This window comes from Camelus ferus, chromosome 13 (genome assembly GCF_009834535.1).
Source record: "Camelus ferus isolate YT-003-E chromosome 13, BCGSAC_Cfer_1.0, whole genome shotgun sequence".
Lineage (NCBI taxonomy): Eukaryota > Metazoa > Chordata > Mammalia > Artiodactyla > Camelidae > Camelus > Camelus ferus.
In genome coordinates this window covers 47768629-47781705 of record NC_045708.1, presented here as the reverse complement: position 1 = coordinate 47781705, position 13077 = coordinate 47768629, and the positions used below count along the sequence as shown (strand labels likewise).

At 39.7% G+C, this 13077-nt stretch overlaps 1 protein-coding gene across 4 annotated transcripts in view; it reads right to left on the bottom strand.

Annotated features, from left to right (window-relative positions):
* The window catches only part of CACHD1 (cache domain containing 1), a 213124-nt gene that overhangs the window by 101772 nt on the left and 98275 nt on the right, over positions 1-13077 (bottom strand). For all 4 annotated transcript variants that reach the window (XR_004325118.1, XR_004325119.1, XM_006181264.2 and 1 more), the window contains exon 3: positions 5916-6064. Coding sequence is in view for 2 of the 4 variants with exons in the window: in XM_006181264.2 (XP_006181326.2) it covers positions 5916-6064 (149 nt within the window). In the remaining 2 variants the exon portion in view is untranslated. The remainder of the gene's footprint in view (positions 1-5915; positions 6065-13077) is intronic.

Here is a 13077-nt window from a genome sequence, read left to right as displayed (position 1 = left end):
TCTAAGCATTGCTTCAGATGTGCACGGCAGAACCCCATCTCTGTGGCAAGCCAGGTTTCGGGACAATCTCAGTGCTATGCATAAAGGAGCTATGCTCTTTAAAACCTGACAGAAGGAGCATGCGTGTTTAAGTTGGCATACCAGGGAACGCACATGGAGAAGACATTTTAAACATTTATTAACATGTTATAGTCTTTCCAGATCAGGAATTTGCAAAATCACATGCTAATGTGGGCCAAGTAGGTCATGGAAGTCAGAGGACTGGGTTGGGTGTAATGCAGTTGGGACTAAGGGGGGTGGTGGTGAACGAGAGAATGCACACCCTGTCTTCGAAAGGAGCTGCTCTTCACAGCAGCCATTGCCCAGTGGGCATGTGGAGCCACCATTGCCAGATCTGATTTTACAGAGGTCAGAAATTTGGATTTTTAAAATGTGTAATTCCTCCGAAGTTCAAATGTTGGCAAGAGAGTTAAAAATTTACAAATTTTAAAACCTTTAAAACACCCTGTGGGGCCAAGATAAACACATCTGCAGGCCAGATACAGTCCATGAGTGTTATCGTGTGTTTGTGTGTCTGTGTGATCCTTGTGAGGGAGCCCAGGACCTTGCGGTCCCTCACCACCTTCCCCATTACAGCATAAAGGGAGCTGCTAATTAAATTACATGAGTAAATAACCTCCTTCTCAAAAGTGTGCTATTTAAAGTGATACCACTGAAAATGAGTCTGTCTTAGAGTAAGCCATAGCCTATCTTTTCCCCCACATTAGAGAATATTAATTCTTCAGATCACTCCCTCAACAAATACTGTCGGAATTCCTAATCACAATGCAGGACTCTGTACACTGTAATTAGCTTCCAGGGCTCCTAAGTCAGAAGAGTTGACTGGTCTGAGAAGGGAAGTATCAAAATCACCTGAAAAATCGATTTTCTGCTGCTTTGGAGGTTCTCTCTGTTGTCATCACAGTATAGCCTTCAGGGTGTATTCTGCAGAATACTTATTAACAGAATGCTTTAAAGCCCCTCTCCCTTCAGAACTGGGCATTCTAGTTTCTTTTTTTTTAAATATGCATTATCAAGCTGCAGTGACAAAAATCAAATATGTATTATACATCAGTAAAAATCAAAGTATGACTAATACAAAAAATAAAAAACAGCCGTTGGTTAAAATTGGTTATAAAAATACTGGTCTAGGGCTAACCCACGTTTAACACAGTGGACAAGCAAGGTCAAAAGGCTACAGACACTTTTTTTTTTTTTTTTAACAATGTCAGTAACAAACAGCTAGAGTGCTCTTGGGCCAGTGTTGGATTTTAAAAAAATGTTTACAGGCCCCAGACAATGAAGAACAGACAAGATCCAGATCTAAAACCGGCGATCTCTTACCTCAAGTCCAATGGGTTTTCTTTATTAGAATGGCAGTATCAGTGCATATGCTCGAAGCCAATTCATGGGTATGAAGAATTTGCTTTATAGAACAGTAAAATCTTACAGTTTGGAAGAGCTTTCACAACAAACTTGAGTCCATTTTTCACTAATTTCAGTCACTACCATTTGAAGATCACCTTCAAAACTTTGGTCACATTCACTTACTATTTTCATTTAAATTAATTCACTTTTTAATTTAGGTACATTTATTTCAAAAAGAAACTTTATGCTATTTCTATAAGAGAAAAAACAGTATCTCTTGACATAGAGGATAATATTGAAATCCCTCCTTATCAAATAAAAAAGTTAATGACCTAGAGCATCTCCCTACAGTGACCCTGTGAGGCAGGTAGTATCAATATTCTCATCTTACTGATGAGAAAACTGAGGTTCAAAAGTAAGTGACTTTCCAAGGTCAACTTATGAATGAAAGAGGTATGATTCAAAACCAAATCTGCCTAGCATTAAAAAAAAAAACCAGAAAACCCTGCTTTTAGTCAAGTCCTTAAATTGCTTCCGTAGACTGGGAGTTCCTTTCTGCACTTAACTCCAACATGAACTCCTTGAGATTCAAAATGCAGACTTTTTTTGGAGGGCCTGGAATATAGGAAAGAGAACTGAAAATGTGCTCAGTGGGATACCGTAATAGTTAGAAAATACAGATGAAAGCGTTTTTTGAGAGCCTGGGGAAAAGGCAGCTAAGGATTCCTGCCCTGGTTCACAGCAATAACTTACTACGAACTCTTTCCATTTTTGACTCTTCATTAAAAAGGTTGAGAAAGCCTCTTAATTTTTTGAAAGCATTTGTACTCAGTCAATGGCTAGAAAAGCGTCAGCTCAGAGTTCACTCCAAAAGGCCCTTCACACATTTCCCTGATAAGTAAGTAAACTCAATGCAAAGCCAAGAAGACTCAGTCTAAGAGAAGGGTAGTTGTCACTTACCACTTTTTGCTGCAGACAGTTGTGATCATGTCTCTCTTTAAATACGCTGCTAGAGGGAACCTGTTTTTTGCTCATCTGTACATCTTCTGATTACTCAGCTTTATCATCAGAACTGTTCAGGTTTTATTACATTCAGCCCAAATGACAACTCTTAGCTTTGTCAATTACTCCTAGTGAGGAGAGAAGGTCACACTGCAGCTCCACGGAGTTCCCATTCAACCAAACACAGAGGTCCAGCCTCTGAAGGAGGAACAGTGTCTCAAACTAACCTGCTTCCTCAGCACCTATCCTTCCAGGAGTATAACTGCGGTCTCCTAGATGTTAAACTGAACTAAATGAGAAGTTCCTGGAGGGCAGACACTGCATTTTATGTTTTATTGTATTCACCTAAAGGTAGACCATTGATTTCTGCCAAGTATCTGGATGGCCTGCATCTCAGGCCTCAACCCTTATCTCAGCATATTCAAAATGGAAGTCACTGTCTTTATCCCGAAACATTTTGATGTGAGTCTCCCCAAATTTTCAACGTGTACATATGTGTACACATGTGTGGCCAGTTTCACAACTCAGCAAATTCTCTTCTACAGCAAGACTGTATCTTATCATGTTACCACTTTATGACTGCGATATAATTCCCTTAACAAATCTCCTATTATTAGAAGTTTAGGATATTTACAATATTCTCTATTCTAAATGGCACTACGGTGACATTCTTACAAATTTATCTTTGTAAACATGTCAACATTTTCTTATGATATTCCTCCAAATGACCAGATCAAATAAGATGCATTCTTTTTTTAAAAACTGAAGTATAGTTGCTTTACAATATTGTGTTAGTTTCAGATGTACAGCAAGGTGATTCAGTTACATATACATATATGTGCATATAATATTATTTTTAGATTCTTTTCCATTATAGGTTATTATAAGATACCTAATATAGCTTCCTGTGCCATAAGTAAATCCTTGTTGTTTACCTATTTTACATACGGTAGTGCGTATCTGTTAATCCCATACTCCTAATTTATCCGTTTCCCCCACTTCCCCTTTAGTAAACATAGGTTTGTTTTCTATGCCTGTGAGTCTGTTTCTGTCCTGTAAATAAGTTAACTTGTACTATTTTCTAGATTCCACATATTAAGTGCTATCACGTAATATTTGTTTTTCTCTGTCTGACTTACTTCACATAGTACGATAATCTCTAGCCCAAGATGTTGCTTCTAAAGTTCATAGACTCTTTGTGAAGCCATCCACCTGGTATACTTCTCTGCTTTAAGGAACCACAGCACATCTCCGCTGTGTCACATTTTGCCCTAACTATTAATTATGTTCAGTGTTTGGCCCTCACCCAATAATTTTTTAAATTTCTTGAGAGTCGACATCCCCTCACTCATCCCCATATTCAAGTCATTTCAGATTCCAACAAATAGTAATCAAACACAATTGCGAGGTACTGGGATCAAACTGGATGAAGTGTAACCCCTGCCCAGAACAGCAGGGGAGGCAGACCTACCAACAGCACGTGATTCGTTCAGTTCTACACCGTAACAGAGGTGTAGCAAACTTACTATGGGAACAAAGATTGGGGAGCAATGAATTTCTTCAGGGGCAAAGGGGAAAAAAAGAGAGGTTTTAAAAAAAAAAAAGAAAGAGAGAAAAAGAGAGAGGTAATAGGAAGCTATGGAGCGCAGCAAATTGTTGAGTTACTTCTTGAAACGGTAATAGAAATTCACGAGGTGGGCAAGTAATGGGAAGGAGACAAGTGGGCAGATTTACAAGTAGACGCCAGTCAATTCAAGCTTTCTGTTTCATATAGAGCTGCAGTTCCACTTAGGAATTCATGAAGATCTCCCACCTTCTGCGGCTACCTCTGCACTACCGACATTTTGAGCCCGACAGTTCTTTACTTTGGGGGCTGTCCTGTCCATTATAGGATGTTTGCAGCACCCCTGACCTCAGCTCAGGGGTCCCCACCTTCCAACGGTGACAACCGAAAATGTTTCCAGACATTGCCAAATGTCCTGGGGGTGAGGGGATAGGAGTGGGGGAGTCACCCTGTTTGAGCACCACTGTTTTAAGCAGAATTCTAGCTTTGAGGATTTCTCCCTTACTATACTATCTCCTCTCTCTGGCAGGAAAATGATTTTCTTTGGTTCAAAATGCAGCTGGACCTTGTTTTTTATTTTTAGATTAGAGAGGAATTGTCAAAAATACTGTTACTGATGTCCTAGATATAAAAAAGGACATCTTCTTGGATTAAACCTAATTAAAAATGTTCACTATATGAAAGTATATAAATATTATGGCCAATATTTGTTCAGAACATTACAGTTTGCAAAGCATTTTCACAGTTGATTTCTTTGAATGCTCACAATACCCTGTGAAGTATCCATTATTGTTCCCACTCTAGAGATGAGGGAGGGTGTTGTCAAAACCATCAAATATCCGAGACCACCTGAGCATTAAGTCCTGGAGCTGAGACTCATATCCAAACAGTCACATTCCAAATTGTACACCCTTTCCATTTAGTTTAGTTAACAACTAATATGATCTTCTCTAGGCTGCTGACAGGATAAGCCAGAGAGAAAGGCTTGTCTTAGTATCACACAGATGAAGGAACGAAATGATTTGAGGATGCTCTGTTACTTACATACCCACCAAGAAGCTATAATAAGTAAAAACTTGCTTGTGGAAGCAAAGCATCATTTAGTCACCAGAAAACTATGTCGTCTCTGCCCCTTGCATAGCTTCAAGAACACTTATTGTATAAAAAGAGTGATACATACTAATTATGGTAACACTTACACTCATAATTTTTAAAGCATGTTAACATCTTTTAGTCGTTCTAAATAGCCAATCCTAAATCGGTGTAATAAAGATTATTACCCACTGACAGCAAACTGTGCATAAAAATAAACATTAAGTAACCCGATTATGGTCACACAGCTAGTTAGAGACCAAATCAAAATTAAGTTCTGTGTACCCCTAGGTAAGTGTTCTTTCTGCTACAATTTCCACCATCACCTGACCCTACACCCTCCAGATATAAATATCACTATGCCAACAAATAAAAATATCTTCAGCCATTCAGACACTAATTATGTTTCAGTATTATCTGAAGCCACGTCTACATTGGCAGTTTTAAAGACACTAAAGTATGAAGTGGGAATTTTTGCTATTCTAATCAAATGTAAAAAGCATTCCCTTATATTAGGCAAATTACCAGAATCAGTGAGACTGTCTTACTGGTTACCCATTAATTAACACATGAAAAAATGTTTGCAATTGTCTAGACTTAGTCAACTCTGTACTATTTGACACTTCTGAACCTGGATTCCAGCATGACAGAAAGGTGATCAGGGAAGGTCCAGGAATTTCCTGGATATAGAGTCACACTTCCTTAAAAGTTAATGGTCTGTGTAAAGAAAAGGACTTACTTAAGACAGCAACACCAGACATTTTGCAGTAAACAAACTGGTATTTTGAATATGAATGGAAAGCAATTCAATTCCTGGTTTAAACAATAGCAAAGAGATGTAGAGTCTTACTCCATCATGGAAGGTGGGATGGTACAGCAGTCTTGAATTGCAGTTAGTGGAGACGTCAGGTGAGCCGTGTAAGATGCCTCTACAACTTGCTTGTTCCGGTTGACCACATCCAAGTAACGGTTGAACTTCTCTCGGATTTTTTTGGCTAGCTGTGGGATGACAGTAAGCAAAATAAATCGAAAGCCCAGGACAATAACTCACTCTACTTTTTCTAATAAGCGAATTAATTTGTGTCACAGGCTGGAATGTACTAACCTTCCGGTAAAACAAACACATACACCCAAGTCTTACATCACTGTGCATAATTGAATAAAAATTGCAAAATGCCCAGAAGTCACAGAAGGATATTCAAATAGCGATAAAATAATAACTTCAGTCTCAGATGATGATACATTAAGCACATCTCATGAGTTCAAATTCAAATAGAATAATACTGATTGGTAAAATGCCTTGCTGGAGAAAGGAAAACAGTCTATTGATACTACTGTCAGCATGACTGCGGGTTTTAGAAGTTACAGAGCAACAACAGCGATTGGAAGAAAAAACACCACCATTGATGGTTCTGGATTCACAAAGATTTTTCAGATCTATTTTCACAAAAATACCTGAAGGAAGGGAAATGACATTCAGTATCTTCTGCTACACAACTCTAGGGGCGCCACTCAGTCTTCCATGTGAATGGCAAATCTCTAAAGGTGTGCAATGCAGACATCCACATAAAACAAAATATATAGTTAGAAATATACTTGTGGTTTGGTCTGTTACACCTTTAAGATGGACAAATGCCTTTCTTAACTGCCAAGAACAGAACACTTCATCATAATTTACTTTCACGTGGGAATAGCAAAAGCAGATTGCTAAGCATACCGCTTTTCCCTCCATTGTTCCCACCAAATATCACAGCTTAATTACAGATCTCCAGGGAAAACAGTGTTGTTTTTCTTCCCCTTAAACAAAATGTTACCCAAATGAAATGACTGATAGAATTATAGCTAATTGGTTTTGCAGAGCTGTTCATTATCAGCACACTAGAGGAGAACTAATCGTCTCCTTTGGGTTATGAGTCTCACACCATCCAACAGCTTACAGGCTGAGAACATGGAGCCAAATCAGAGTATCTTCATTTGTTATTCTCAAATCAATTTTAAAATCTGATTTTGTTCCAGTGATATTCAGGCACTTTCAGAGTTTCCATTAAATAACTGAGGTTCTCATTCTTGCTGTATGATGCACAAACTATGAAGCTTAGAAAAATTTCCAGACACAAGAAAAGAGTACGAGTGTCATGTTTAACGTTATACTAGGTTGTCCAAATTTATTTCCGCATTTTCAAAGGAGGAACTGTGCGTCTTAAAAACTAACAAGCCCGCCTGCAATTCTACTCCCTCAACTAGCTAGATTCCTGACTATTAAAAAAAAAAAAAAGTCCCTTATTCTCATTGAGGTCTTTGCAATACAATGTAGAGACACAGTTTAATTTCCCATCTTAACTGAGACTATTGGTGATTTTGCCTCCCAGAGGGGACATGGGATAAAGTTTGAAATGACAGGATTTGGTAGTCATAGCTTGGTGCAGAGTGCTGATGGCATCTAGCTGGCGAAGGCCAGGATCCTTCTAAACATCCTACAACGCACAGAACCAGGAATTATATGCCCCCACCAAAGTCAATAGAACCCCATCAGAAAATCTAATGCAGAGAAAAATCAAATATAAGCACCCCAATTTGTAATTCAGCCAATAGGTCCCAAACTGTTCTTCTAGGTTAGTTCTCCACCACTCAAAATGATTCTTTAAGGAGGAAAAAAAAAAATCTAACACATTTCAGTATTTATGTATTTCTATTTAGTTCTTTGTCTTTCCTTTCCCATGGTGAGAAGATGGTGAAAGAGGCCATCGAGGATGCCTGTAGTTCTTCAAAATGTAACCCAAACACACAGATAGGATTATTCACTATCAGCAGACGCGCTGCCATGTTTAACAGCAGTTTGCAGTAAGTAACAATCCTTTTTCCCTAGATTCTCACGTTCAGTGGGCAGTGAGGATGAGAGAACAGGTCAAGCTTGAAAACCTGACGTGTGTTCTCATACCGCTGTCCCTTGGGCTACCATCTGTTGAACATCCCATTACCCCACTAGACTGTATGCTTTGTGAGGGCAGGTCCTACACATTTTTGTTCCTCTCTATAGCTTCAGCACCTACTACACTGTCCGGCATGGATGGAAGACAAAAATATTGAATGAACTAATAATGGTTTTTTAAAAAAATATTCTCCAGAGAGTCATCAACCTTATCTTTTGGTCTAAGGATCACCACCTCTTTAAAAACATGTGATACTTATTTTAAAAATATACAACAATATGTATTTCTGGAAACTTCATTAAGAACAAATTCTTTTTTTTTCTTTAAGTTCTAAAATAAAACAGATATCATTAGTTTCCCACCTACAAATGTAGTCCTTCATTGCCCTTGGGAACAAATGTTTTGTAACAGGGTAAAGATAAGGTGTGCCTGAAAGGACTGAAATTCCAAATAATACCTTCACAAGTTCACTTCTTGGAAATGCAAAGGGAAATTGCAATCATTTCTTTCTCTCACACATACACAAACATACAAACACGTGAGAAAAACATTTGGGGAATTCTAACTTAAGAAAAAAGTTAGATCTCGCTGATCATGATATTCTAATTTGGCTCACGGCCTTTTTTTTTTTTTATCATGATATTCTAATTTGGCTCACCGCCTTTTTTTGGGGGGGGCTAAGAATGAGTCTTACATTTTTAAATGTAATTTTTTTAAAGAGGTGTTTCGTGCTACTTAAGAATTATGTGTAATTCAAACATCACTGTCCCTAAATAAAGCTATTTATTGAAACAGTCATTTGTTTACATGCTGTTTATGGCTGCTTTCATTATATAACGGCTGAGTTAAGCAGTTGGAATATAGACCAAATGGCTTGCTTTGCTGTAGGTAGAAACCAGAAGCCCCTCATGTCCAAGACTGAGCCTTAACTACAGTAATTTTATAAAAACTTGCAACAATTCTTTCTTTTTTGGTGTGTTGAGGGGAGAGGTAATTAGATTTACTTGTTTATTTTTAGAGGAGGTGCTGGGGATTGAACCTAGGACCTTGTGCATGCTAAGTATGCACTCTGCCAGTTGAGCTGTACCCTCCCCTCTAAACTTGCTCCAATTCTTTTAACGCTTTAGAAACAGGGTCCCTCCACTTCCACTGTTTGGTTCTTCTATCAGTAGCGCACAGAGAAAGCGATACTTTGTGACTTCTAAGGCTAGGCCACAAAGGGCTACAACGCTCCCGCCTGTCTCTCTGGGAATGCTCTCAACTCTCATGCTGCAAGACGTCCGAGACACATGGAGACGCCACAGTTAAGTGCTTGGTCGGCAGCTTTAGTCCCCCAACCATCCCAGCCCCAGCTCCGGATATGTGTCAGGAAGCCTCCAGATAATTCCAGCCCCAAGTCTTCCCTGATGAAGCCCCAGACATCATGGAACAGAGATAAGTCATCCTTGCAATGCCTGGACCATAGAATCCATAGGCATAGAGAAACAGTTGTTTATGTCACAAAGTTTGGGATGGTTTATTACGGAGCAACAAGTAACCAGAACACCCAGGACAGGCTGGATTCCATCATAAGATAAACACATTGAAGCTAAGCTAAACAAAGCTGCATGGATGGAAGCACTGCGTCTAAATCACCAGAATTATCGGGATTGTAGCGTGCAAATTATAAACCTGTTACAAAGAGATCTCAGGGTTCTTCAGAAAATTGTAAACCAGAAGGACCCTACAATGTAATGATTGTCATTTATATCAATGAGTCGCAAGATAAAAGAACTCTCACTCATTCGAACTCAGAACTGTCTTGTCCATAAAATCTGTGTGTTCATCTGCCCCAGACAAATCAAACTTAAGAGAAGCTGCAATAGTGGCTTGAAATTTAAAAATGATGACAAATCACACAATCTAGGGAATGGAATTCATACTATCATCATCAGGCAAGGCACAGAGTGGGCTGACTGTGGGACTAAGAGTCCCTTGGATGGGTTGGGGGTTCTGGCTGATGGGAGAGGGGCCCTTGCCTGGTGGTGAGGTAGGAAGGGCGGGTGGTATCTGCCTTCGGTCTCCTGGTTGCAGTGGGCCTCAAGCTGATTTCTTCATTAGTGGAGGCAATAGCTTGCACGCTGAGCCCAGACACACGTGACAATTAACAGGAAGTCTCAAAAGTAACCTCCCTCTACTTGGGTTCGTACCTGTTGGCCAGAAACTCCTCAGTGTTTCATGTTGTACACTCCATCTTATTTTGTTTAAAAATAATATTGCCAACAATTGTTGAGGGCAACCTATGCACAGGGCACTGTTCTAAGTACCTCGCAAGCGTGTATCAATTTAATCCAAGGAACCCTCTGAAGTACAAATCTCCATCTCCCAGAGGTGGACACTGACAGCTCAAAAACTTGCTCAAGGTCACAAAGCTAGTAAGCAGGAGAGCTGGGACCTAAAACAGCATTCTGCTTCAGAGCCTAAGCTTCAACCTTCATGCAGCATTTCTCTGTAATATGCACACCAACAACCTACCCCGCCTTTTCTTTTCAAACCCATTTTAACAAACACTATGAAATTCTCAGCAGAATACCGTAAACCATACACAATCTCACTGCTTCATAATAAGAATTCGATTTTAATAGTTAATATCTCACTTAGCATTCTTCATAATTCCAATGAAAATCAAAACTTAGAGGAAGTTGAGAACTGCTGAATTCTACCACCAACATGAAAAATGGACAGGGCCAAAAAGTGAAATAAGATCTTCTCGAAAACTGTGCCTATCTGTTACTACCTGGCTACCGTAGCGTAAGTTACACCGACCTAACTTAAATCGTTCTAATTACTCCAGGGTGTGCGTTTGTCCATAATCTGGAAGGAGAACCAAGTGACTGTACCCTTCAATCCTTTCCTCTGGGTTTTGATCTGAATTAATTTATCTGTCATTAGAGGGCAGTAAGATGAAATTTTAATTCCCACTGGTCGTGTGAAAAAAGAGGCATGTGGACCGTAAGGGTCTCTGGACTCCCAGGGGTTGCTCCAGCCTCCTGTGACCCCACTGCCCGAGATGTCCCATGCCCTTCGGATGAGGACTGAGACGGGGACTCGCTGTAGGAACTCCACTGTGGGGTCATGTTTTCTCCTCTCTAAAAGCAATCTCTTTCAAGCATGCCAACCAAATCCAGGTTGCTTGGCAAGCATAACAGAATCTATTAGAGCAGAGGTAGCCCACAGAGAGCTTAAATCCTGAATGTATCTGTTAAACTCAAAAGGACCGGCTACCAAGGCAGAATCTCCAAGAGGCCAGATTCTGGGTCTGTATCCTGCCATGATCCCTGCAGATGGGAGAGAACAAAGGACGTTCACAACAAAAAGCTACAGGTGGACCCACAATCCTCCTCAGTGTAATTAAAAACATTTTTCTTTCCACAGCTCAGCTTTCATCTTTTATCCTTCTTTATCCTCTCCCCTTCATCCCCTAAGGGGTTCCTGAATGCTGATGAGACGACGGGACTAAAACCATCTTGTCATCTTTTGGGTCAATTCTCCAGCTAGCCAGCATCCAGCCATGGGTCAAATGATGAGTAGGTAGTGCACCGTCCCCATGGGAACGGATTCTAATTTGTCATCATCTCCAGTGACAACGTTTCATCACAACATCAATGAATTTCTTTCTTGCTGAATTTCACTTCCCTTAATTTTCCCATAGACATTTCTGTCATTTGCATACTTCCCCAGAGTCCCCCCCAACCCCCTGCCACCACTCCGCCTGGCTTTTTTAAGGTTCTTTTTACCTTAGCTTTATACTTCTGAAGATTGGGGGTGGTGTGGGCACACGGTTAGAACAAGGTAAAAAGAAAACAAAAATGCAACGGCATGATACACGTTTTTTTTTTTAATGTCTCTTTCCTAAAAGGAAGGTCCGGAAGGAGTTTTGAATGTTAGGGAAAGCTTTATTTAAAATACATGACAATGAAGCTGACAGGCACAGACAGGAAAGGTACCCTAGGGGACTGAAGATTCATAGCAAAAATTCCTATTGAATGTAGAAGAGTTTAACATTTGACATTCAAAAACCTTTGTGCCATGATAAGAATTTAATAGCTGATCCCCCTTTCCTTTGATTCCAGCCTTATGATTCAAGAAAATAAACCCTTCGTTTCCCAGCAAGTTTTGGGATTTGGTTATCTAAATGTACGTGACATAGAAATAATTTTAAGTATACTCAAGCACAAATATTCAATATCTCTGCACGTCACACCACTGCATTCCAAAGTTCAAGTAGGAAACATTCTCTTTGTTTCATCCTGTACACTGTACACAGGATAGAAGAAACGTTCTACCCTTGCTATTATTATTGGTAACAGTTGTAACATTCTAGACAGCTCTCCCCATTATTAGCTGGGAACTTAGGCAAGTTCTTTGACTTCCCTTAGCTTCAATGTCTTCATGAGTAAAACAGGAGTAACAGTTTCAAGGGCTTGTCCTGATGATCAAATGAAGTAAGGAACATACAAAGCCCAGGATAAGTACGAGGGATTACTCTCATTGCTGCACCCCGTCTCTGGACTGGGAAGTGCGTGTGGTGGTGATAAGGAAATGATGTGGGATCTAAATTTTCTAATAAGAGAGCTATAAATAAAAGGAGAGAGACTACCCGAATATTAGCCATTTCATTCATTTAACTCATCCTCATGCCTAATCATCCAAAGGAAACCTGGCACAGGGTCTAGGGGGTAAAAAGGCTTTTTTTCCCCCTCCTTTAAGATTAACAGCAAAACGGCACAAAGAGCTTAAGCTTTGGAGTCAAATTTGAGTTAAATCCAGCTCTGTCACTTACTAGCTAAATGGAACCAAGTAAATTATTTCTCTAAGCCTCAACTTAATTACCTCTAAACTAGAAATAACGATAGCTACCTCATAATACTGTTTGAGAACTAAGAGGAATAATGTTTATGACGTGTTTGGCAGAGTCTCTAACAGACTGTATGTGCCAATATTGTTGCGACTGCTGTTTACTATTCTCATCGTTGTTGTTGTTACGGGGAGGGGTGACTTGATGTACTGACTCAGGCACTGTGAACGGAGAATCCCAAAGAG